Here is a 27,215-nt window from a genome sequence, read left to right as displayed (position 1 = left end):
AAGCATAATTATAAGGCTACAAAAACCAAACGAATTTTATTTTATAGCGATTATACACTTGTATAAACATATTAATGGGTAGAATATTCAGATTCAGATTCAGATTTGACAATAAACCATGCCAAATATTACACACTGGCCCTTTAACTTTTGTCTGCACATTTTTTTTGTCGCCATTGTTGCTGAGTCTGAGGTGCGAGTCATGTGCTCTCGCTCCGCCTCCACCTCAGGTACCAAAATTTGGCACCGATTCATTTTAAGTGAATCAGTACTCTGTAGTACCGACGTGAATCGGTACCAAGTACAAAAAGTACCGAGTTTCGGTACCCAACCCTAGGAATTACTGTGTTGATAAGTTATAGTTTTTTTGGTAGGACATGATTTGTCCCGCTACTAAAAAACAGGTGAAATGCATGCAGTATTATTGCTACTGCTGCATGATTTAACGTCGCCACCACAACAAGGCTGTAAAGCCGTGTTCTGCACAGTTATGCATGATGACACTTTGTAGTTTAATTTCGCTTTTTTTAAGACACACAAAAGCTTAAAAAATTCATGAGTGGGGGATTTACCTACGTATTTTGTGTCATAGAAGAAAACGTCAAAGTCTCTTAAGCTTGTGTTCACCACAGACCGTATTTCAGGCATCTAACCAAAAAACTTTTCCAAAAACCTACTGACTTTTAGACAAGGGAACCGTCTGCTAACTCATTTCTGGATTTTAGGACTCATTCCTGCATCACGCTATTGATTCTGTACTTTACACCTGAGCAGGTAATAACATTTGCAATACTGTGTTTATTTTTACATGTTAAGATAGAAAAAAGATGTGTGCCATTTATGTGTATGATATGTCCATACTTCATGTCTGCTGTATTCTTGTATCTTGTAAAGGTATTTAAATCCCAACAGGGTCATTTTGCTTGTGATGTGCCGGCAGCATCGCACATCATGCCTTATATTTTAGAAGATCTGACTCACTCGACTTCCTCACATATTTTTCCTACGCCATGTCACTGACTCTGATTAAAAATGGAAACCATCATATTTAGAAGATGACAATGATCTGTCCAGGACAAAGTGGTCACACCATGACTGAGTATGAAAAACTGTGAATATACTTTTGTCCTACGGTTCTTTTACAGAGGTTTGCTCTTCCTTCTTGATGAGACAACAACTACCTATCCATCACAGCTCACAGCAGCAGAGCGCCGTACCTTGCAGCCAGGCAGTACACAGCGTTTGTAGCTGCCTGAGGTTTGCTTCCCTCTGCGCTGGTTCCGTTGCTCTGAGGGGCGGAGGACAAGCCTGACAGGGCCTTGGTTGCCGGACGTGGGACCATGTAGTTGGAAGCCCAGGCGGGCTGGTCGGGGGTGGAGGGCAGGGGTCTCCTCTGGAGTCTAGAGTCCTGGCCGACCAGGGAGGGGCGCTCCGGAGGGGGAGGAGGGGGCAGCTCTCTCAGGGCTGGAGGCAGAGGTAGAGGCTTGTCTCGGTGAGTGGCTGCCATCTGTGGTGGAGGTAGGAGAGGATGTAAAGACACACGTACACACACACAACCTGACGTTGACTGTGTTAGTACCACTGGCAGTAGATTAGAGGATTGTTGACCATCGATCCCGGTTAAAACTCTGTTCCACTTAAAGGCACTCTCACACACACACAAGTCCCTCTACAGCGCCTCTTTAAGGTGAGAATTTCACGCCATTATGCCGCCTTGTCATTCTTTATAAAAGGTACAATCGCTGAGTGGGCAGACAAAGTTGTCTCACCTCTGAGCTGGGAACAGAGATAGTAACAGCACTGAAACGATGTATGAACAGGACAGCCAGCAGGACGGGAACATGGGCGACACAGGTGTGACGTTTTGACCATGTGTTATGCGTGCAACCCACCATAGTAGATGTAAAAAGTAGCTGTTAGCAGTTAGCAGCTAACTCAAAGAAGAACAGCGGCCGAAAATGTCCGAAAACTGGGAAAACAGGGAGGTCCGGGGCTCATTACCCTCCGAGAGGACAAGATCAGCCGCCATATAACAGGGATGCTAAATTATTGTTATTGCCATTTTAATGCCATTGTTGCTGTTTAGAAAGCGCTGCCAACCGGTATGTTATATGTCACACTAGAGGCTGACACTGTTGTGCTGTCTAAAATCACACACTGGAGCAGAATGATGCCGCTGTTGTTCGTCTCTGTGTAAAAATCCAAAGGCGGCATAAAGAAGGGATTCAGTCGCGGCTCTATAGCGCCATCTCTGTGTAAAAAGGGCGACACTTACCTTGGCTGTAGCTCCCTGAACCTGAGCGCTGTGGGAGCTGGAGGGTCTCTGCTGCAGGAGGTCCAGTCGGGGGGGCACTGGAGGCAGCTGAGACACTGGAGATGGTGGGCGCTCCACCTGCATACATACACACACAGATACATTTAGAGGGGCTGCATGGCACAAAGCAATGAGAGGTAAATTTCACTGCAAATTAATAAAATAAAGTATCCTTAAATAAAGACTTAAATGATCCCACATAGATTCCTGAGACGAAATCTGACTAAGTGTATGTCTGTCAAGTTGACGTGTGTGTGTTGGAGGGTTCCTGACATTACCTTGGAGCAGGCCAGCCTGCTCATGACAAGGTGGTCCTCCAGGCGATCATCCTCCTCCTCATCATTCCCTGCAGCTTCTGCTCTGCTGGACCCCTGGAAACCAGCAAAGGAGGCCCCACTGGCCTTCGGGTGGAAGGGGTCCACTACGATGGGCTCCGTGCCTTTAATTTCACAGCGGCAAAATGGGCAGCCTTGACCCTCCGACTCCTGATAGAGACACACACACACACACACACACACACACACACACACACACAGGAGGCAGATATGAGCTCAAACAGATGACACCTGCGAGCATTTCTTTAACATGTGATGAATGATGGTGAAACAAGTCGTATCAGTGTAGAACATTTTTCATGTTAAACCTAAACTGTTTTAAATACAAAATCCATGATTCAAAAGCATAAAACAAGGTAAAGATGTAAGGAGGTGAGGGGCACATTGACGACAAAAACATCTGCAGGACATTTAACATTGAAAAATGGACCTTAAAAATAGCAAAGTAAAATAAAATTGCTCTGCATTAATGAATCTGTTCTGACACTCGAAACAACAGAGTGCTGAGTTTAACCTCTGGTGCACTGTGTCCTTGTTGCCAGTTTTGTTTGTCAATGTTTTTTTCCACGTTTTGTTTCGAATGTGCAACGACTGGAAGATGGGACGGGCCAAAGGCATGACACCGAAATAAATTAAAAATATGAAATAAAATGAATATAAATGTTTGCCATGCACAGTGTCACATGGCCAACACTGGTCAGGTGATCTGTTCCTCTAGTATCACAGGTGTAAGGGGCGTGGCCTGGAGAACAAAGAGAAGAGAATTGTTTGGTGTTGGGGAAAAGAAAATGTGTTTGGAAGTCAACGGAGAAGTTATATTGGAGCCCGGCAGCCTTTAACTGAGAGAGAAAAAAGCATTTTGCTCCTTTTAATGGTTTCACTTCATGTTTGTGGAGTGGAGAAGGAATTTCAGCGTGACCTGAGGACCACAACTACTGAGCAGACTGGAAATCAAGCCAAGGCCAGATTACCAAACCACAGGTCTACATCTGAGCAAGCTCTACATGTGAGTTCAATTCTTTTGGAGTCCTTTTTGCAGTAGACTGCTGTAGCTGGTTTGTATTTTTTGAGTTTTGAAAAGAGGACATGTATATTCCACTTTTGTTTTTTTGGTCGGACTAGGGGGCTCTATAAGGAGGACATTTATGAGTTGGACAAACCTTGTGGACATTCAAGTGGACACTACATTTGTTTACTTAATAAATTATGTTAGGATTACACTGAAGTTTGTTCCTTTGATATCACCGGTTGTGAGTGAATTTTCTCATCTGAACAGATTGTAATAAATGGATCAGTAGTTTACAAACTGAAGTTGTAAAACTTAAAGAAGTATTTCACTACTGGAAAGATGTTCTTTTCATAAAACTGGGCTGTTTGTGCAGAAGAAAGAGACACATTTGCAGTTGGTGCTACATGACCAGAGAAAACAGAAAAAAAGACTGTGGCATTTGCTTTTGCTCAAGATGTAGAAAACCTACAACTACCACAATGCACTCTGCCGCACTGGATCAATAAATGCTCCCGCTGGTGGGTAATGCGAGCTTGGCCGTTTGGATACAGGAAACAATATGGTGGCTGGCTATACTATTTGGGTTCATCCCAATATCCCTCCTTGACTCCTCTGTCCTCGATCACTTGATCTGGAAACTGATCAATACCTGCCATCTTGAGGGATGTCTAAATTATTTAGATGTGCATGGAGGAGTTGAGGAGAGAGGGGAGGGATCTCTGAGGAGCCATGAGCGAAGTCTTTTGCCAACCGACACGCCTTCTTATTGATTATCAGTTGTTTATTGGACGCTGCAGCTGATCAGACTGATCTGATATGTAAAACTAAACTAAAAGACCGGAAACACTTTTCATGATCTCTTATTTCCCCTGTTAACTTTTATTCTGGAGATAATTAAAGTCGGAGAGAGCAGGAGAGTGTGTCTGTCAGCAAGAAACACTTTTGATATTATTAATTGTCATTTCCATTCAGTCACGTGAGGATGATGATTCCTGAGCGTTTGGTTTGATGAGTAACTTTGTTTTGTTTTGTTTTTAAAGCGGCACATGGGCTGGTACTCCAGTATACTGCTGAACTTCTCTGCCCCTACTCCAGCTCCCGACCTCTCAGATCCTCCGAACATTGTCTTTTAACTGTTCCGTGATCGAGGTAGTGGGTAAGGGGAGATAGTGACTTTGAGGCAGCTGCTGTGATTTGATTTTGATTTTAACAAAATTTAAATTTTCCCTAAAACATTTATCCTAATCAATCATTTCCAGTGTTTAAGAGACACAATAATCATATCCTGGGTTTTTGAATAAAACATTCATAATCAGAATATCAATAAATACAGATGCCAATAATGCGTGTTCCGACAAGTCTCACCAGTTGTGAATAAAGCCGACTGATTCCTGGTCCAGCTGTAATCAGCTGCCACCGTCACCAGGAACAGGCAACGCTTCCTGTGACACTTCAGAGGAAAAGCTGTCTCTTTTCTCTAAAGACACATTTCCTTGTTTCCTCTCTCCTTGCATCTCATCCTCACATCTTATGTGGGCGGATAAGATGCGAGGAAAAGACACAAGTGAGGAAACGTGGATGTGAGACCATGTATTGGGATGAACCTTTTGTGTCTTTCCTTACAAAAATGTGCAAGTACAATTTGTAGTTTGAGCAACAGCCACCAAAAATCTGTCGGATGATGCAAAACAATTTTTGCAGGCAAATGAGTGGGGAGGTCTGGGCGCTGTCAAGATGGAGGGAAGAAACCGACGGTATGATGATACGAGGCTGGTTAAATGTCCCTTTAAGCAAATCACAGGATAATATGCTGAATTTATCATGTGAGCAAACACATGACAAATAATTCCATCAGTACAGCGATTGTCATCATCATCCTGTCACACTAATGCACTGATACACTAATTATGTCCAATCACTGCTCAGTGTGAAGCTACTGTCAAGGAACTCCACACTTCTTTTAGATGGTTCAAATAAGAATGCCGACAAGGGCTGAGTTGTTGAGTTTCGTTGATGGTATCTTAACATTAATAAAAAAAAAGTCTGAATCAAAAGAGTTTCTGTTGGAGAAGAGAGTTTAATCTGAAGGAATCTGTGCTGTGGAGGAAATGTATATTAAGCTAAATTAATCAAGACATCAAATAAACATGGAGGACGTGAAGTTAACATCTGGCAGAGATCAGATCAGAAAACAGTGAAACGTCTTCCTAAAATACAAAGAAAATTTGCAGTAAAAGTGCAAATATTTAGCAAGACTGAATCATAGCTTTATTTGCATAAATGTTTCCAGCAGTAAGCAAAAAGATACTCTTCCTCTTTGACTGTCTGGACTCACCGAGCAGCTAGAAAACAACGTAATAAAACTTTATAGTGTGAAGGCAGCCTCACCTGCCAGGCAGTCAGACAGGACGTGCACATCAGGTGTCTGCAGGGCTCGATCTTCACATCCTTGTCGTTCTCTGCACAGATCTTACAAAGCTGGAAAGTGGAGCCCATCTCACAGTACAGCTCATACTGCTCCTGCAAGGAGGAAGGAGGAGAAAGAGGAGACACGGGTTGTTTATACTAAACATCATAGCTGTAACACTCAGTCACATCAATCTCAGCCTAGAAGATTTTATCCATTCATTGTTTATGGTCTACACTGTAGCGTGACATAGTGGCACTGATTTGCCTTAAGCATCTCTTGCAGTGTGTCTACTGCAATTGTTTACTATTGACGGCCTTCCCGAGGCACGAGAACGAGATTGACTGGTTTAAAGATGAGAAACAAACAAGTTCAAACCTGAGTAACTTTGATGTGATCCTGTGGAGAGGGTTCACACAGTCCTGTGAGGTCTGGGTTCTGTGCACGACCATCTGGGAACAAATAGCTAGAGAGCCACAGCAGATGTAAACACACACAGGTTAGTGTTACAAGACATGTCTTAACCAGAGTTGTAAAACAAAAACAATGAGTCAAAAGATTGTGAAACAGCCAACAGATGTTAATTCTTTGTGAGTTTCTCCGCTACAGGAGAAACCTTTCAAATTACATTTAAAAATATGCCCCCCCCCCTCTAAGCTTTATTTCAAACCGTCAACATACATAGTAGACAGCAGATGAAGCATTGAGAAAACGAAATGAAAAGCAGCGCCAAACAGAAAAAGAAAACAAAAAAAAACCTAGGGATTCACAATGCTGGATTTTTTGTCAATAAATGACATCGCATTTGGCCAATAACTGATATCGATATATCCATGTACGATGAAAATTATGCAACTTTATTCTCCAAATCCTGACTGAATATACCTCTTTATCTGTATGCTTGTACCCCACTTTTTGTAGGCCTCCTTATGTGATACCCTGGTTTAAGACCATGTGTTTGTGTTTTCAGTGTGTAGTACTGTTATTTCATCGTCTGATTTATATTTATAAAGAACATTTCCAACGTTTCCTTTTGTCATATTTGCCGATATTATTGTGCATCCCTAAAAAAAACAAAAACAAAAACAAATTTAACATAAACTAAAAATAAATTAATCACGCCCCCCTTTCACTCTGGCTAGTTGATGTAAAATGCATCACTTCCTGTGCGTCCACACGGAAAAGTTGCCATAGACACCTAACACCAAAACTCCAGAGAGCTTTCCCTGGCAGCAACTCGTTTTGCAAGGGCGCGAATGTAGTGGAGGTTTATTTATACGTTGAAGTCCCGCACTGTAGCTCTAATAAATCAAGTTACTGCTACTCCCATTATTGACACATTAAAAGACAATACTATAACTTCAATACACTGACTAAACATTCTAGCTGTTTTGGAGTCATTATGTCTTTGTCTTTAATCTTTTTTTACCCATCCTTAGAGGCATGTATGAGCTGTAACAAGCCTAAAATGTATGTATGGTGCATTGACACTGTGTTGTAATGGCACTCACAATCCCTCTCTGTATCCGTCAATGAGGGCTTGGAAGAGTGGCTTGTTATGGGGGATGGTCTGCAGGATGTTCCCATCAGCTGTCACGTAGCCAATTGCCCACTGGCCCAGCCGAGTGCAGCTCAGTCTGAAGATGTAGCTGAGAGGGAGACGACAATCTCAACCAACAGTTTATACTGGCAGTGTTTAATTGGAACAATGTGTTTATCTTGAGTAATCTCCTATCCCTCTTAGATTCATCCACAACTGTAATATCATGACGAAGCAACAGCTCAACTGACAATTATTTCCTTACTTCAATGTATTTCTGGTCCACATCGGATTAGGATGCAGAAATATTTACCTGCCAGGTTTGTGGATGAACCTGTGCAGCCGAGCCTTGACCTCGTCGTACGTTAGGAAGGCCATGTACCCAGGGTGTGTGACTGCCAGACTGTTCCAGTTCCTTAAAAGGGACGACCATGGCTGCAAAACAAGATGGAGTTCATGATGCAGATATCGACTGCTTTGAGGCTTCGTTCAACTTCAATGCCCAAATCAGATTTGCATGATCCAGACAGGAATCAGACTGTGACAGTTTGCAGTGTCTACCAGCAACGACAGGGAGGAAGACGGCTAACGGCAACAACATATATGTACACAAAGCAGGTTTCAAAGAGACAAAAACCAACATAACTGAAAGTGCAAAAGTTTTTCCACTCTACAAAGCAAAAGGTTTGATTCTATGCGCCGATTTTGACTGGAAGCCTCTAAATTTTATTGCCTTTCACTAAAATGTGATTCAGAGTAGGGATGGGCAATTTAGGTAACATCTATAATCAAGTACTTGCAAATAAAAAAATAAAAAAACGTGAGTAGCAAAGACCGTGTAAAATAACAGACGTAGCTTCTGTGACTTCGCCTCGAGTTCGGCATTCTGACCGTCACCATCTTGGTTTTTTGGAGTTAGAAGTGACCATATTTGGACGTGTGGGTGGAGCTGTGGAGGAGCGAGGGGTGGATCTGACTTACAGACTGTAGCAACGCCTCACAGCAATGCCTCCTGAACGACAACAACGACAAGTGTCATAGGCAATAATCCATTGTTTTATTGTGTGTAGTATGTCATAGTAGACGACAACCGACGCCACATCCCAACAGAAAGTCTAGCATGTTTTTCTTTTTGTCTTTCCACAACTTCTCCCGCCACAGCCGTCACTTTGACCAATAGAAACACAGAGTGATCTACTGCCATAGACAACCGTATATCAACAAACACCAGTATAATTGACATTTCCTCTGGGGACGAGCACACAGAGTAAAAAAAAAAGGAGAAATGAAGGCGTGAAACAGCAGAGACACTTTATCAACCCGCTGAGTACTGCCATTAGCATCAGGCTAGCAAAGAATGTTATTTCTTCATAGTGGGGGATTTAAAGGAACAAAATTCACAGATAATGTCTTGGCATAGGCTATGGCGTAGGGTCTGCCACACGAGTATAAATCCCGCTTTACCTGGAAGAGCCTGGTGAAGATGTCAAACTCAAAGACAGAGATGTAGTCGTTGCAGGTGAGGTCGATGGTGGACTTGAGAGCCATGGCCTCCAGGCCCGAGCTGATGGGGTGAAACTCGTGGAGAGCTTGACGAAATGTCCTCCAGGGCACGATGGTCCTGCAACACATGGGAAGGAGGGGGGGGCAGAAATTACAGGTTTTGAAGGAACTTATATATTCATAAGTTTGAATATCACAGTCTCAAAACCTAAAGCTGAGACAGTAACTTACTAAACACAGGACACCTACCGCTTATGACAAGTTAGAGTTTAGACTTTTGTAAAGCTGCTCTGAATTAAATTTAAGAACAATTATACAATAACCCCCACTGAAGGGAAACATGAACTCACATTAGTTATGTAGGGTTAGGGAGAATTTTGCCAAAATGTTTATTGTAACATAAAACATGACTTTCTCATCTCGTGGCGGAGATAAGGGCACAACAGAACGGGTAAACATGTTGCATTTGTTGGCGAGTTTTCTGGGTGGCATTGTGTTTCTGCAACCTGCGTGTGAGATTCCACTGCCTTGATTCCCATCGTGCTGAGTTTAAAATATGTTTGGCATTAAATCACACCGCCTCAAATGCTTTGCCTTGTACCGGTGTCAGCCACGCCACCAAGTCTTGGTTAAAAGGCCCATTTTAGTTGAATTTATATTTCCCCATGTTGTGACAGTGGATCCTCTGCTCTGAGCATCCTGGCCAGAAAATAAATGTTAGCGTTGTTGGTTCTGCTATCCTAATCTTCGTGACATTAATATGAGAGACGTTTGGTAAATTGCTTTAGAAATATAAAAGTTACCAATTGTTTAAAGACTTTACAATGCTCCATCAGAAAAAAAACCCAATTTGTAAAATCCTACTTCATGTCTTAGCTTTTTAATACATTTTAATACCAATTAATGTCCTCATTTTAAGATAAAGATTGACTTAAGACATTTTAATACCAATTAATGTCCTCATTTTAAGATAAAGATTGACTTAAGACATTTTAATACCAATTAATGTCCTTATTTTAAGATAAAGATTGACTTAATACATTTTAATACCAATTTAAGGCCTTATTTTAGGATAAAGATTGATTTAAGACATTTTAATACCAATTAACAACAGTCGACTTTTGTAGCCGCTAGTTCTCTGAAGTTGGTGTGTCTGGGCCTTTAAGACTTTTTAAGGATCTGCACCCTGCAAACAGAATCTGTGTGAATAAAAGGCTGTAACAGAGTCAAATTTAACTTACAAAAATAGAATTGAATGTAAAAACGTGTGAAACAAGCTCTAATCATGAAACTAAACACCTGAATTAAAGCTGCAGAACAACATTTAAAATCACAAACCAAAAGAAACATAAACTTTTAACATACCAATCTATAGTAACCTAAAGTAGAAACTCACTTGTCCCCAAATGACCTCCTCCAAAATTCGGCAGCATCAGCTTTGGTGATCCTGAAGTTGTCGCCCTGAAATAAGCCGTTGGGGAAGATGGCTTTCAGCTCGGCCAGCATGTGACTGAAGATCAGAGACAGCTTGGTGAGGTTCCGCCTGAGTGGGAGAGGAGGAAACAAACACAAGTGATAAGACTGAGCTCCAGCGTTTGTCCAAATTCATATCACTGGTCTGAGATTATTAACAAACATACTGAATGTGCTTATCTAGAACTACACAAGGCAAATCACACCTGTATTTACTGAACATATCTTTAATATTATTCACACTTCCCGAGTTCCTCTGAGAGCTTTTCAGTCAACTTCCACATATTACGGCAAAAAGAGACGCAAGACAAACTTTAAAACGTTCGGCTTTACTTCTGCTTCTTCTTCTACTTATTCTAATATTGGAGTCAAAGTAGGGATGGGAATTTATAAGATTTTATTGACATCAATGCTGTTATCGCTTGTGCGCATCAGTCCCATTTTTTCCATTGGTTACATAACTGATTCCCAATTCTGGAAGCTTGGAGCTTTATTTGGCCCCCTTTCCAATAAGATAGCATGGCATGGTTGGTGCTAATGGATACCTTAGGTCTTAAGTTTAATTTCATACCCGTGTCTTCACTGTGGCTTTAAAACTGAGCCTGATAGAGCAGGTTTTATTTGCTAAAAATTAATCTCTCCATAAGCTCTGCCTGTCACACCTGCTGTTTGTTCACATTTTCTTTTTCCAGACATCTGGCTGTTGCCTCTCTTCTCCTTTCATTGTCTTGTTCTCTCTGTACTTTGACTTTTCTTAAAGGAGCCCCTGATTTTTGGTGAGGCATCCTGACTTAGCTCATCAGGCTCCGCTTCACATTTACATTAACGACACTGAGTTCTGTGCATCACACACATGACCCATGTCAGATGGACCACACCATTTCACAGTACCTGCAGGGGGTGGGAGTATCAGATGGCATGTTGAAATGTGTTTTAATTATAAAATGACATTTATTTATCATGCAAATACATTATCTTGTATTGTCAGTGATTGTCAGTAAGTAAATTGTTGTACCTGATTCCTTTACATGGCCCCCCCTTGGCCTTGGGCCAGGGTCATCTGTACCCTTTGACCCCTCTGATGGCAGGCCTACTGCTCAGTTGGGAAGCATTTGGACATTTGTGTAGCGTGTCAAATACATGGCACACCTGGAATTTTAGCTGTTGGTTTAAAAGATGTTTTAGCATGTTGCTGGTGTTTCCATCCTCACTTTAAATTGTCGTCTTACAGACTTTACAACCAGAGCTGTAGCAACAAATTTTGGGTCCTAAGCATGAGCATTCTCTCTGGGTCCCCCCATCCTTTCTGTCTGAATCCATAGCCCTTTTTACACTGACTCCTCAAGATGGGAATTTCACGCAATTATGCTGCCCTGCCGTTGTGTATAAAAGGTACAACCGTGGAATGGGGGGACAAAGTTGTCTCGCCTTTAAGTCGGCATTAGGGGAAGAAATGATGTCTGTATAAACAGGACAGCCAGCGAGACGGGATCATGGGTAGCCCTGGTGTGACGGTTTGATGTGTGCAAGTAGCTGATATCAGTTAGCAGCTAACTCAAAAAAAAAATAACAAAAAATAACAGTGTTTGAAAATGTCCGCAAATTGGAAAAACAATGAGGTCCGGGGAGCTCCTTACCCTCCGGGCAGAGGAGGAGATCAGCCAACATATAACAGAGACAGTAAATGATTGTTACTGCCATTCTTATTGTTTATAGTCGCATGTTATATATCACACTAAAAGGCCACCACTGTTGTTACATATCATGCCTCTTTTGATTCCACAAAGCCCTAGTCGTTTAGTTGCACAGGTGGCATAAAGAATGGTCTTCGTAGTCCCACTTCCCCCACTATGACACCCCTGATTACAAGCAGCACTGCTGTCATCTTTCTTCATGAAATGAAGCCACATTTGGACCTTTTCTTTCTATCCGCCATGACTCCTTCTTGGTCTAAGTTTCCAGCAGCGTAGACATATGAGTTTGACATCTCGATTTCCATCCCTATCAAAGGGTGTAACTTTAAAATGTAGCCTTCTCTACAAGCTAAATCAAACTTCCTCTTTTCAGTGTTTTAATATCTATAGATTTTTTTGATTCATGACAGAATTTTCAGCTAAAAGGAGCCCACTATTTTCTAATTTGAAAATAAATTCACAAGGATGGAGTGGTGTGAGCGATTGCACCTGCTGATGGGGGCGGAGAGCGAGTAATTGAAGACGCCAACAGGTCAGTTACCTAGAATGAACTCAGTAAATCCCCTGTGACTGATACATTTGCAGACGTTCACAATAGTTGTTGATGCAGAGCATCTATGAGGAAATGCTTGATAAAAATCAGAGTGCGTCAGAGGAAGGATGTACTTTCGCTTAGCAATGACTTTCTGAGAAACAGAGGAAGTGGATGTGATTGCGACAGTCTAATCATGCCACCATCATACATCTGATTTAACTTGTGTTCACATGGCTGGTGTATTTCTACGAAAATGTCACAGGTTAGATTTCATCACAGTGTTACAACAGTGTAAAAATGGAGTGTGGAAAGTTTCGACTTCACATGAACATGTCGTGTTTCTTTTTTTAAGAAATCATAAAAATAGAGGAAAGCAGTGTCATTCAGTGGTTGTCTGACCTGTTTAAAGAACATACAAGCATTGTATTTAGGTCAAAAGGTCCTTGCCAACCTAGTGGTGAATGCACAGATTATGGCTTATAGCTATAGCGTAAATGACTTTGATATGTTTCTTAATTTTAAAAATAAAAAAGTAAGAGATTCACTGAATTACTTTACTTAAAATGTTGTTGTTAGCTTGGAAAACGTTAGCGTCTTCCTTGTATATACAAAAGACTGAATATATACAAAGGCATGAACACTTAGATGAGACAACCTGTTCCAAATCAACCAGTACTGAGCACAAGTAATCCATAAAGAATTAACTTTGACACTTGTAACACAGATGTGGCTTCAGTCAGCTACAGTACTGCTAATCAGGCAGTTTTATACAATCATGATCTTCAGGGCTCATTTCATAAAAACAGAGCCAACTCAAACAACGCTAAGTCTGATCTCTGTAACATCTGTTAAACACTTTCCCTGCGTCATTACTCCTTTCCCCTGCCTGCTTCCCCCCACTGGGAATGACTGACATTTCATCAGGATATAGGTCTACCTGGGCTGGGAGTTCTCCTCGTACATCCTCTCCTTGGCTTCTTTAAAAAGGCTCATGGTCTGCTTCGTCTTGTTGGTCAAGTTCTCCATGACCACGCGAAAATACTCATTCTCCCCGAGGATCTCCATTTTGCCCTCATATCGGGACAAAATGGTGCGTAGGTGCTGGTAGGTGTCCGGCAGCAGGTCCAGGATGTAGGGTGGGCTGTTCTTCAATGCCACCTTGGGGTTCTGACACAAACGCACCACCTAAATAGGAAGCACAAAGACTGTATTAAAGGAGGGGTTCGTGATTTTTAAAGGCTGTCTTGACAGAAACAGTCCGGCGTACTGAGCGCTGAAATTGCTTGCTAGAATCATTCCTGCTGTCCATATTGGCAATTACAAGGCTTGGGTATACTTTTTGCATTTAAAATGTGACAGGTGCACGCGTGTAAGCTGTTCCATTCGTAGTAGAATTGAGAGTGGGCATCAGCCACCAGCAGTTAACAGCAGGGCTGGGATGTGCGCTTACCGTCCTCCTACTGCCAACACTGGTTGAAACTGACACTAAAGCCCCTTTAACACTGCCTCTTCAAGGCGGGAATTTCACACTGTTATGCCGCCTCGCCGTTCCGTATAAAATGTACAATTGTGGAATAGGGGGACAGAGCTGTCTCGCCTTTATGCCGGCATTGGAGGAAGTAAAAGCATCAAAACAATGTCTGCTTAAACAGGACAGCCAGCAGGACACGACCATGGGCAGCGTGGGTGTGACATTTAGACGACATGTTATGTATGCAACCCACAATCCGGAGATTTAAAAAGTAGCTAGTAGTAATCAATGACAAACTCATCAGATTTTGGTGGTCACAGGCCAAAGGTCAATGTCACTGTGACCTCATCTGTCTCATTCTTGTGAACGTGATATCTCATTAAAACTTTGAGGGATTTTTTTTTTCCAGATTTGGCACAAATGTTCACTTGGACTCAACAATGAACTTGTTGGATTTCAGCGGTAAAAGGTCAAGGTCAATGTGACCATGCATCTGTTTTACTCAAGTGTACACAATATCTCAAGAACTCCTTAAGGGATTTTCTTTAAATTTGACACAAACGTCCACTTGAACTGAGGAATGAACTGACTGGAATTTTGCGGTTGAAGGTCAAGGTTACTGTGACCTCACAAGATATGTTTTTGGCCATAACTCAAGAATTAATTCGCTAATTATGATGAAACTTCACACAAATGTCTAACAGGATAAAATAACGAAGTGATGACATTTTATATCCAAAAGGTCAAAGGTCAACTTCACTGTGACATCATAATATTCTGCATAAAACATTTTTCTGTCCATTACTCAATGCATGCAACCACGAAGCGTTAATTCTAGTTTGGTTTTAGAGACCCAATGTGTAGGGCTTAGTTGCATCTAGCGGTGAGGTTGCAGAACTGAAACTTGCATGTAGAAGAATTATGGTGACAGACACTAAAACGCAAGTGGCCCAATCTAGAGCCAGTGTTTGATTTGTCTGTTCTGGGCTACTGTAGAATATCATGGCACACCTGGTGTGACAGGACCCACTGCGTGTGTAGATATAAGCAGCTCATTCTAAGGTGACGAAAACGCAACGAATTACCCAAACTGTAAATGGATGCTCCTGAATCCTCCACAGGGGACCTTTAACTTATTTTATACAGTTTGTTTTTTAAAAGCTATGTGCCGTACATGGCAAAAAAATTGTGAGAGCTTTGCTTTACAACATGACAGTTAATAACAAATGTTTTGTTTACTTCAGGGCTGAGGGAACAGAGTTGGGAGATGTGGTTAAAGATGATGCAACTGCAGACTGCTCCACTGTTGTGCAGTCCGTCAGACAAAACTCCTCACAAAAAACCTCCAGTAACTAATTTTCTTATTTTGTCATTAAAACATATTATCATTATAAAATTCCACTGCAAAGAAACAACACTACTGTATTACTGTATTATTACCCAGCCAGTCCTAAGTGGAAGCATATGACCTGCGTTGAAAAGAAGTTTTAAACCCTCTGACTGCAAAAGGGATCAGTCAGTTCCATGTGACACGAAGACATCGTACTATAGATGTAAATGAGGCAGCACAGCCACCTCTTTGCACAGCACACTGCACAACAGGCATGCAAATAGTGTACTGTACTCTGTCTTATCTGATAGCTGCCTCTCTTCTTACTCCAGCCCTCCTGAATTAATCTCTTGTGAACTCTTGTCTCCTCATCCCTCTCTCCTGTCTGCCTCAGTTAAGATTGTGGAAAAGATAAACAGGAGTGACATTCGGCCATGAATATACAAAACTAAGCCTTTTGTCCACACACACACAAACGCACTTTTTTCAGTCTAACACCAAACATTAGCTAGGTGTAGTCCCACAGACACCCATTGGCCCTTGAGGTGTTTCCACAAAGTCATTTAAAAGATTACCGTCCCTGACCTAATTCACTAAAATTATCCCAATTAGATAATGCATCAGGGACACTGCTGTACTCCAATTCTGAGGGTTCAATTCTCCCAGACAGACGAAGCAGACAGCTCCAAAACTAAAAGCTTAAGTTACTGCCAAAATACCTCTCTGAGACTAAATCTAGTGAAATGTCTATTAAATGAGAGAACATCTGTTTCACAATAGGTAACTTGGGCTTGGCAATATATAGATGTTATACCTATGTTGTGATATGAGAACAGATATTGTCTAATGGTGCTTTCACAACTCACCTTAAAACGAACTCAGATCCATTTGCAAGGTTCATATGGTTCATTTGGGCTGGTTTGATAGCTGCCTCTCAAACCCTGGTGCGGACCAAACAACCGAACCGAGACCTCTCAAAAAGGTGGGTCTCGGTTCACTTCCAAATGGACTCTGGTGCAGTTTGTGGTTTGAAAGAAAATGAACCACAGAGTTTTATGATAGCAGATATGTGATTTTAGCAGGATTTCAACAGCTACACTGATAATAAATCCATCTGCTTATCGTGACGTCTGTCCGCGATCTATTAATTGATCCTGATAAAGGCCACGTATATCCCATAATCCAGTGCTTCTCAAATGGTGTGCCATGATGCAAGTCAAGGTGCACCGCAGGATTTTGTGATAACCACACATTATTATTGCAAAATTCAACTGGGCCTATACAAAAGGTTATGAATGAACTTTTAATTGTGTGTATCAGTATTTTGTACACACCCATTTCCTAATAAAGAGGCAAACTCCACCTGAAAAACATAATTTAGTTTTTTTTTTTTAAAAACCTTTGCGGGGAACCTATTTGTAACTGTTCACGCTTAGGCATCATAACTATCATAATATATCTAACATTATTTTTTCCGTTTAAATGGATGTGTTCTTGGTGTTTTGATGTAACTTTAATAAGTTTTGAAAAGAAAATGAATTCTTAAATAATTTCATTAATCTTTCATAGGTAACGGTTGGTTGTCAATTGTTAGTTGATATTAGTAAACAAAAACAAACATTTATGTCGTGATAAGAGTGATAAAACACATTACAGAGACTGCTGTGGACACATATAAATGTAGGTGTGCCTTGAGATTTTGGCTCGCCCTTTGGTGCCACTGCCATAATCTATTTATGATAATCAGGGCTCGACAGTGCGAGCGTTTCACTCGCATTTGCGACTAAAAATAGGTGTGTGCGAACTGTAAAAAAAATTTAGGGGCACATGTGCGCATAAAAAAATCAGCCGAAGCAGCCTATATTTTTGTCAATAAAAAAATATGATAATCTAACCGCAAATGTTCGAGGAACTCCAGCCGCCTTCCCTCTTCCCCGTGTGACACGGTTATGAGCGGTTTTCCAAGCCACTGTCGGCACAATGAATATCGTGCGTGACGCCAAGGGTAGCGGTGCCGCTTTGTCAGGTGTTGCTGCCCTCTCCATAGACAAACAATGGGACAGCCAGCGCAAAGCGGTTTTACAGCTGATCATGTGTAGAGGCCTTTAGGGACCGTTCGCCACGGTACTGCTGCTGGGCAGGGTGGAAATAAAGCCCTTTTCACACAGAGCGCGCAAAGCGCAGACCTCCGCCGACGAACCCATTCATTGTGTATGTGCTACCGCGGCGCAAGAGCGCACCGCTCTGCCGCCGAGCTGAGCGGCGCGCGCCACCAGCCTGCGCTCGAATTGAAATTTTTTTAATTTCACCGCAACGCGCTGTGACGACACCTCGGCGCCGCGCGTCCAATAGCAGAGAAGAGCCTGAAGTAGACCCGAAAGCGGTCACCATGGAGCTGTAGCTCCTGAACGAGCCTGTACTCCCCCAAATCCTGTCCTCTGCGCCCTACCCCGCGGTGGGCGCCGCGAAAGCTCTGTGTGAAAGAGGCTTAAGTCCTGCAGAGTTTCAGAGGACCTGGAGAATGTTTTAGGATAGTAATAACATTATATAAGATAATCATATTGCAAAGATAATATATATAAGATAATAACATTAAAGACAAAATTAAATTGCAATACTTTTTCAAAACTTGATGATTTTACCTTTCTGTACATTTTGTATACACATTCATTAAATAATTTTGCTTGTAAATGTCTATTTGCATCACGTTTATTACGGAAAACACATTATTTGATCAATCTACATTGTGCCCCTAAAGTTCTTTGTGCGCTCCTTACTTTTTCAACTTAGGAACACATGGGGAAAAAAGTTAGCGTCAAGCCCTGATAATGCATACATGTAACCACGGTAACACATATGCACATCAGAGGTGCAGACTTCAACTCGAGTCAGATTTGAGTCAATTTTTTTTTACTTTAGACTCAACATGTTCAAATCAAAATAGACTTGCAACTCGACTAGGACTTTCAGGGTCTTTTCACACTTGGTCCTTTTCAGCCCTCTAAGCGGACTCAGAGCGGTGACTCAGCATTTTTTGTGCAAATGTGAACACTCCAAGACAACCGAACTCAGACCACCTGGCTTCAAGTCTGCGGTACGGTTAACTTAACCTGTGCCTTGTGAACACAAAGCGCTCCAGGTCCACTTTACCGTTTGCTTTTATATTGTAGCCCTCCAGTTTTGCCGTAGACAGATCACACGCTATTTCAGTGGAACGCATAATAACACAACAGAACCATGGCCCCAGGTAACGACAGCACAACTAGTGGACGAGGAGCACTTTGGTCTGACGATGAAACAACTGCATTCCCCCAGATATGGAACGAGGAAATCATCATCAACTGTCCACAACGCACAGAAACGCCAAGGTTTTCCTCCAATTTAAATTCATAACCACACTGCAGAGCCACATCAAAGTAAAAACAAAGCTACATCAGTATATATTATATATAGTGTGAACAGAAAGCGGACTGAGGCCCCATCAGAGCTGAAGTTGACCAGAGAGAGAACTGAGTCCTTTTTCAAATGAACTCACAATGGGAATGCAAGAAGTCCCTTTTCTGTTGGTCCACTTTTTGTTCCACTTTAAGAGGTCTGAGTTCGGTTAATTTAAAAAGGACCAAGTGTGAAAACATTCTAACATCAGCAACTCCAGACGTCACTTGAATTTGAGCCTTTTGACTTGAAAATATCTGAAGCCCAACAATTAAAACCTACAGCCCCTTGCTGCATGTCACCCCCTCTCCTTCCCCCCGTCACGCTAATGACTGCCCCGTTGATAAAGGAAAAAAATCCCTAAAAATCCCTTTAAAAAAAGAAACAAGAGTATGCATGCGTAATATAATGCTAATTCCACTACAGAAGAGAGTTGATGATCACTACGACTTTGTGAGGGGAAAAAACGGATACATCAGTATGGGTTATCAGCCAAATAAGTTGTTATAAATCAGCATAACGATATCGCCAAAACATTCTACATCATACATTCCTAGTTAGATCCAACAATAATTTCTGTTTCTAAAATTAGCAGTAAAATAAATACAAAATACAGCCATTTTAAAAAAAATGTCTTTAAAAAAATTATTTGACTTACTTCCTTCTTTCTGCACCACCCCTCCCCTCTCATAAATAACGAACAGTCCCTTACAGCCTCTTTATATTTGTAGAAGGTGTTTTATATTTACATATTACACATTTACACACAGATGATGTTGAGACAAATCTATCTCCATCTCAGGTGTAAGAAAACAACACGTTTTGTCCATACTGATGATGAAAAAGAGGGAAGTAAGGCTGCATGTTTTTTTCTGATGTAAAACTCCTGATAACTGACAAAAGTCAAGTGACTCATTTTCAGTTCCATGTTTTGTGTTTTTAACGGTTTCTTTAACTCTGATATAGACACACAGTCAGTACCTTATCCATGAGTTTCCAGCATTTCTCCACCATTTTCTTATCGACCACGGCAGGTTGGTGAGGCTGGAGAGGCTGTTGGTGGGGCTGAAAGGCGTCCTTCATCAAGCCGATGAGACCGGCGCCCCTCCTCGGATTTCCGGCCATTAAGTCGGTCGGCGACCGGGGGTTAGCCCCGGGGCTGGTGACTGACAACCAGGGATTATTCTTGACACGTTTTCCAACAAGCCAGCCGCTGTGTTTGCGCCCTGTCTGTCCTCAGCACTTGTGATGACTTGTCATGCAGAGGCTGTTGAAGAGCAGAACAAAAAGGCTGTGTACACTGGACGCGACGCAGCTAGCTAACAAGCTACATCTGAAAAGCCTCTTCTCACTTCAACTCCGTCGCCAGATACGAGCTGAGGACATACTCGTTGTGTTGCTATGTCTGCTGCCAGAGAGCCAGCGACCTCCTCCTGGCGACGGCAACTTAAAGCCCCCTGAGAAATGGGGCCGGCTTGTAATAAACTCGGGGTGTTAATAAGCCTCATAGAGCGATCAACAAACAGGTTGAGCAGCAGTTCAGCCAACGAAAAGCCAGCAGAGTAAACACGGATGTCCGGCTGCGGCCTTCAAAATAAAAGCATCACCAATGAACATGCAAATAAAAAATAAGGCAAAGTAGGTCTCAGACAGGTGTGTGTGTTGATGGAGGAAGTATTCTGATAACTGAGTAAACTAAATACAGCACAAGGCCAGATAAAGTCCTACACTAAGAGCAGTGCTTAAATGTAAGGGACTGTTCTTTATTTAACTGAAGACAGGGGTGGCTGGGTGTGACGTCTTTTTTTACCCTCCCCAAAGCCACAAATATTTTTCCTTGGGCCTCCCTGAGCAGTGTTGGGCAGTAATGCAGGGAGGAATTTAAACTTCTGCGTTGATTCGATGCCATACCTACGGTGTAGGCTCTGGGTTGACATAGTGCCTCTTTGATTTGTGTAACTGTGTTTGAAATTGTCTTAAGTCATGTTTAATATGTGTTTAATGTGTGTTTATGTGTTTAATGTGTGTTTTGAATCAACTAAACTTTACAGCACTTCACAGAAACCCTGCCGCTGACTGGAGGTGTAACTGCAGAGTGACACAGACACAACCCTGCACAAGTATAAATGCTCACAACATCATAGGCCATGTGCGTAGGCTAGACCTGAACTTTTTACTTTCTAATTAACAGCGTCTCAGCTTGTTACTGTTGCTAAAATTGGTCAAATTTGTTGCCATATTAAACTACAAACATTTTTAATCATAAATAAACAAGTTTAAGCCATAAAATGTGATCACGTTTTGAACCTTGTCCACTTTCCTGTCAGAACCGGCTGCAGACTGACTTGGCAGAGATGGCTGCCATCTTGTTTTTACATGGATTAGTGTATTGTGCTCTTACCACCACTAGATGGCACAAAAAAGTGTCCACGAACATGGACAACAGGTCTAAGTTAAGTAGAATTAAGTATAAGGTCAAGTAAACCAAAAATGTGATGTCCTCATATGAGGACAGAGGATCTCAAGAGGATATTACTTTCTCCAGTAACTTATTACTAAAAACTCGTTACAATGTTACTTTTCTTATCACATCACTACTGACATGAAATACAACAGTCACAACAGCGGACTCATTTTAGTGATCGTCGTGCTGTGCAGGCACATCGCAAAGCAGCAAGGTAGTTTAGAAGATGGAAACACTTATTTTAGCGGCTGGAAATATTCCCATTTCTTTGATTTTGTCGGGAGGAAAGATGACAAGAACACTGTTGCTGCAGATAGTCGGACAAAAACTCTTTCCACTGTGAAAAACACGTTGTCAAATGTCCGCTCTGAAACATACGACCTGCAGCACAACAACGTGAAGCTCCAGGACATACACCCTACCATAGGTGAGCCCTCCTCGACCATTGATGTTGGCTGTAGCGCTACACTGGCTAAAAAACCCAAACTGGATTTTACTCGTGGGCAGCTGTAGCTACAAAGAAGTGATTAAGCTTGTGGTTGGATATGTGGTGGATGAAATGTTGCTCCATGTGTTTCAGGCAGAACCCTGGGAAAATACCAGTCACAGGCAACTAAAGACCCCCACATGAAAAACAGCTATCTAGCCTTTCACACAGAGGCACACATCTTAAGTAATATAACAAGTAGTTTTACAAACAGTTGGCGGGGAGTAATGAGTAAAGTAATATTGTTACTTTGTAAAAGAGTAACAAATAATGAGTAATGCATTACATTTTTAGAGGAACAAGCCCAACACTGTCTCTGAGTGATTTGATGGAATGCATGACCTTACCTCCACCATAAAGTAGTTATTAGGTTTTAAAAACTTACCCTTTGTTTTCTGTTTGCAAGTTAAAGGCAGATTTTGAAAGCTTTTCAGCAGCTGGAGGTGGCTTTTTATTGTTTTTAATGAAAATAAAGATTTCTACTGGCTATTTTTGCATTGCTATGTGCCTCGCGTTTCTGCCTCAGTGCACACTATTATGACGGGCCATAGTGTGCCCTAGTTACTAGGTATGAAATACACACAGAGTTTTATAAATCACACACAGAACGTAAATATACTATTTAGTGGAAGCTTTATTGTCTTCACAATTTATTGTTTCTTATCTGTGAAATTAAGTAAATGAAATCTTTACTTCCACTGAGGGAAATAAGGGTTTTCAGCTTACAGGAGGTCTGCATTGCCACGACATGCAATTACATTTAGGGAGGTGCACGTCAGGCCACAGCATAGAGTATGCGTCTCCTCAGAGCCTACAGCGTAAATATGATGTCGATTGACGTATAAGTATAAATCTCACTTAAAAGTTGAAGATGAAATCCTGGAGTTGAAAATGGGTTCTAATGGATTATAATAAATGGTGTAATTGGTGTAAAAAGCTGTATGTTGGGATGAAATCTCTGACACCCCTGTTTCCAGTCACAACTGCAGGAAACGTAAGTATGCATTCTGCATAACAAAACAAGGTGAGGCTGAGCATGTATAAAAAAAAAAGTTTTTCTTTATTAAAGACAGAGATGATAAAGATAAAAGTCTGCAGAAAAATACAACGGACCAATTAAATGAAGCCAGTTATGACATAGAAGGACAACTGTTATTCAGGACTGTGTCAGGTGACAGATCCTTTGATTCAATTTTAATTCCATTTTCATGCATTATAGATTTGTTTACAAGGCAGGTAACCAAAATATTAATTTAATGTGATCACTAGTGCAGAATATTTGTCTGTATGTGGCATCAACAACAGTAACAACCGCATAGATGAAGGACAGTAGGTCTGAAACATATCAAGTATTAACTACATTTATATAACTCTATTTGATAGACATTTGGGTATAAACTTTGATTTATCAAGGCACCAAAGAAGTCTGGACCTCCTCCTCTGGTATTAAGGCCAGGACACACCAAGCTGACGGTCGGTCATCGGTCAGGGTTTGGCAGTTGATGAGCATCTGTCGCTCTAATCAATGCAGTGTGTCCCGCACCGTTGTCCCTCGTCTGCTTTTTTTTGGGGCAATTCAGCATGTTGAATCAAGAAGGTATAACTGTAGCTGGAGCAGCTACATGACTCACCCACCATACCTACACGTCAGTCCACAATCCTTCGCTCCTTGGCCCACAATCAAAAGCCCCGACAAATACGCTAGTTAGCAATTAGCTCGCCATGAAGTATTAGATTTAAAAGAGAGGTGGTTAGGGTTAGGGTATGTTAAGGGTTACATCTCGTCACTGCTACAGTGAATTATGTCCTCATTTATAATAAATTATGAAGTGGATAACTGCTACTTTTGGCCTCATATTTATTCACAACAATGTCACGTTGTAGCACTGTTCAGATAACAGTCAATGGTTTTTAGGGGCGTGTCGTGTACACTACAAATGAAATGTGTCTGCAGCTGTACATGTCTGTTAAATCAGAGATGTCGGAGCCCGTCGGTGAATGAAATCCCTCACAGTGAATGAGAAGAGAAATGGAAGTGAGGAAAGTAAACAAAGAGCTAAAGATAAGAGGGAGTGAGACCAAAACAAAGTTGTTACATAAGGTCAGATTATTTTTTAGTCACTGAGCTCTTTAGCAGAAATGTTTCCTGACAGTTTGCGTTATCATTCACTGAAGCACGGTGCATTAGATTTTGTTGTAAATGTGCTAACTGGCTAACTAGCATCAAGACGGTCCGATTTCCCTTTTTTGATGACGAATACAGACCACCGCTGTCTGCTGGTGTGGAGAGTAATTTCCTATCACGCAGGTGCAGAACGTATGTGCTGGTTGACAGTCAGCTGTAGTCTTTGTAGTTTCATGTGCAACTTGTTGGCTGAGACAAAGCAAAGTCTGGCGACGCAGCGAGGGGCCTTTGTCTCCGCTAGTTCTCTGAAGTCAGTTTGGTGTGTCTGGGCCATTACAGCCTTCCCTTATATTGGAGTTCCTTGAAAGCTCAAAGAAATGTTCAACAGTTGAGCTCCCAGTTCTGCCTGCTGCCCTCCAGGTAGGAACTCTGCAGACAGCTCTCTGTAGGTGCTGCAAACTCTACGCTCCTGAACGTCGTGCCTGTGAATGGCATGTTTCCATCTGTGCCTCGCTTCGCCGTATAACACCACTAAAGATCTGCAAGGAAGACGCACAGCCACGCTGACTTCCTCTGTCAGTCCCAGCTGTGGTAGACCCTGTTCGAGCGACATAGTGAGTGTAGTGTCTGATAACATGTTGATTGTGACCAGGCGCTCCCCCCACAGCCAGGAGTCATCTAGGTGTGGATCGATGGCAGAGCCTCGCTGAGGGTGGTAATCCAGATTGCACTGCTCCACTGGTTGAAAGTCTGCTAGACTTGGCTCTTGGTGCATTCGGAGCACTAGTGCTTGGCTCAGAGGAGGCAGTCCACTGAAGCCACCGACACGCACTTTCCTTTTCTTGAAGTTAACTTTCGGGCCAAAGTCCTGCAACGATATGAGAGAAAACTTTTGTTAATGCATCAGAATATTGTAATAATTACAATAATCACTGTGGGATATTCACACTGTCGACTGTTTTATTTCCACAAACTACTATAGATAGTCTTGCTAAACAAAAGGTACACTGGAATCAATGTCACATTGCACCTACTTGGTCAGTAATGGGCTCAGTGGGTGCAAAACTAATTTACAAGTATTACAGGTTAAATCGCCCAAAGCCAGTACGACAGCCCTCGTTCTCTTGTCATTGGGAAGCATGACCCTAGAAAACCAAATACAAAGAACACATTTGGTCATGTTCTATGTGCACGCGGATAACATGTGGTCCACCTGTTTCCTTCGGCCAGACTGGGACTCATTCCACACATCCTGGTCCATCACGCTTATCAGGTTTTTCTCCTCCTCCTCTGATATGAAGTTCTCCCATAGGAAGACACCAGGAAAGGGGAAGGATGCAGCCTCGGCATCCTTGGGAACTGCAAGCCTAGTCTCGGGATCGTAGAGGAAATGATGCACAATCTTCACAGACAAAAACAAAGTAATAATAGTGTCAGGTCGACTCTATGTTCATGATATTACTGATGTCGTCATTTGTGACAATGAGACACAACTGCAAACACAATAAGGATATTTAGGGTGCGTTACGAATCGCATACTTTTTCTTTTAGTAGGTACTGCAGCTGCTCTTAAAAAGTATGTACTGTTGCATGCAGTATGCACACAATCAGGATAGTACTGCATCATAACATTACGTCCTGAACTTTGACCCGCTTGCTTTTTTTTATCCGATGAGATCAATCCAAGTGTGTGTAGTTTAACTTTAAAGTTCTAACTGCACAGATTGTAGATTCTACCATTTTATATTTGCAACAGTGAAATTACATCTGCAGTTCTCTTTTAGTTATGTCCTTTTGTTGTTTGTAATATTTATGATTATTTTGTTCACCTAAACAATCAGTATTCCTGTTATTACTAATCGACTGGTCATCAGTTACTCAAATGCGCTGTCATCCATCATTGCAACTTCTGAGAGCTTTCAATCAGTTGTCATCTTTTTGCAGGTCAGCTGATGTGACATATCGTCGCTTGTGCAGAGGATTGTGGGTAAGAGCAGACAGAAAAGCATGCTGGCTTGCAGACTGCAAAATCGGACTGAATGTAGTGGAACATTCTCAGCGTGTCTACAGATATTGCTATATAGGGTTGCAGCAATATACTGGTGTCAAGATCTACTGTGACATTTGCTTATCTACGATATTACAAAAAATGCAACTGGATATGACTCTCCCGTTTATTTATCTTTATTTTAGTTATTTTCTAAGGGGAGACTTTTTACACAAACGTCCATTAACAAAATGGTTTCAGGTTTCAGTTATAAAACATTTGTTCAACCAACAACAATCCTTCAGTTTTCATTCCTTTAATTAATGACCAGTATAACTGATAATAATATAAATTCTGTAATACCGTGAAACCGCTATATTATCTGAGATGGTTATTGTACCATGCCTCACTTATTAGCATAAAGTAGCATAAAGTGAAAATACTCGAGCAAAGTACAAATACCTCAAAATGTACTTTGTTACTTTCTATCACTGACTAAATGTACAGAAACGCGAGAAGCTGGTAGTTAACGAAAGACGTCATTAAGGCGTAATAACGACAAAATACTGTAACAACTAATCGAATAACTTTTTGAGCTCATGAAATGTCCTGCGAGGGCACCCGTAGCTGTATTTGAGTGGCACTAGCAGTCAGTTAGCCAGCTAGCAGAGAGCAGCAGCAGCGTCTGTTTCCGGCTGATAAAAACAATATAACATCAGTTTTCAGTCAGACATGTTTACCTTCAGTTCATTCGCTTCCTGTATTCCTTTCTCCTTCACGTCTTCACACCTGAGACACCGCCGGATGCCTTTACAGGCACATGAAGTCACACCGTCCCTGCTGTCAGGAGCCATCATCTTCCTGCATCTTCTTCTTCTAATTTTGGTTTTAATGTAGCGAACCTCTGGAAACAGATAAACACCGCCACCTAGCGGAATGCATGGTCTATCAACCACACAAACGGTTGGAATTAGATTTAAAAGATCAACTGGAGCAGGACCTGGCTCTTACAAATATTTTATCTCAAATAAATAGTATATATGTATAAATACACCCTGCCAGTTGTCCTAATGCCAAATTTACAGACACTGATACTTCTGCTCCTT

The 27,215-nt window shown here is 41.7% G+C and overlaps 2 protein-coding genes across 3 annotated transcripts in view; both read right to left on the bottom strand.

Moving 5' to 3' along the window:
* LOC126387696 (E3 ubiquitin-protein ligase CBL-like) overlaps positions 1-20,676 on the bottom strand; it is a 32,327-nt gene extending 11,651 nt beyond the window's left edge. For both annotated transcript variants that reach the window (XR_007569702.1, XM_050040311.1), the window contains exons 1-11: positions 20,028-20,676; positions 13,748-13,995; positions 10,505-10,651; positions 9,070-9,226; positions 7,919-8,040; positions 7,577-7,714; positions 6,444-6,531; positions 6,047-6,178; positions 2,593-2,799; positions 2,276-2,392; positions 1,218-1,507 (exon numbers count right to left, since the gene is read on the bottom strand). Coding sequence is in view for 1 of the 2 variants with exons in the window: in XM_050040311.1 (XP_049896268.1) it covers positions 1,218-1,507; positions 2,276-2,392; positions 2,593-2,799; positions 6,047-6,178; positions 6,444-6,531; positions 7,577-7,714; positions 7,919-8,040; positions 9,070-9,226; positions 10,505-10,651; positions 13,748-13,995; positions 20,028-20,171 (1,790 nt within the window). In the remaining variant the exon portion in view is untranslated. The remainder of the gene's footprint in view (positions 1-1,217; positions 1,508-2,275; positions 2,393-2,592; positions 2,800-6,046; positions 6,179-6,443; positions 6,532-7,576; positions 7,715-7,918; positions 8,041-9,069; positions 9,227-10,504; positions 10,652-13,747; positions 13,996-20,027) is intronic.
* A 2,363-nt stretch (positions 20,677-23,039) lies between these two features.
* Positions 23,040-26,993, bottom strand: alkbh4 (alkB homolog 4, lysine demthylase). Its single transcript, XM_050040204.1, has 3 exons — positions 26,850-26,993; positions 25,336-25,524; positions 23,040-24,990 (listed from the first exon to the last, which is right to left on the bottom strand). The coding sequence occupies exons 1-3, from the start codon at positions 26,964-26,966 to the stop codon at positions 24,469-24,471; spliced, it is 828 nt and encodes a 275-aa protein (XP_049896161.1). The 5' UTR covers positions 26,967-26,993; the 3' UTR covers positions 23,040-24,468.
* Positions 26,994-27,215: the final 222 nt, after the last annotated feature.

This window comes from Epinephelus moara, chromosome 3 (assembly GCF_006386435.1).
Source record: "Epinephelus moara isolate mb chromosome 3, YSFRI_EMoa_1.0, whole genome shotgun sequence".
NCBI lineage: Eukaryota > Metazoa > Chordata > Actinopteri > Perciformes > Serranidae > Epinephelus > Epinephelus moara.
This window is presented reverse-complemented; position numbering and strand designations above follow the sequence as displayed.

Bases quoted from the DNA above. Each gene is read 5' to 3' on its own strand.
- alkbh4 (XM_050040204.1), bottom strand. From the start codon at position 26,966: ATGATGGCTCCTGACAGCAGGGACGGTGTGACTTCATGTGCCTGTAAA. The intron at 25,525-26,849 runs GTAAACATGTCT...TTGTCTGTGAAG, and splicing joins AGGAAGCGAATGAACTGAAG to ATTGTGCATCATTTCCTCTA. The intron at 24,991-25,335 runs GTGGACCACATG...ATATCGTTGCAG, and splicing joins AGTCTGGCCGAAGGAAACAG to GACTTTGGCCCGAAAGTTAA.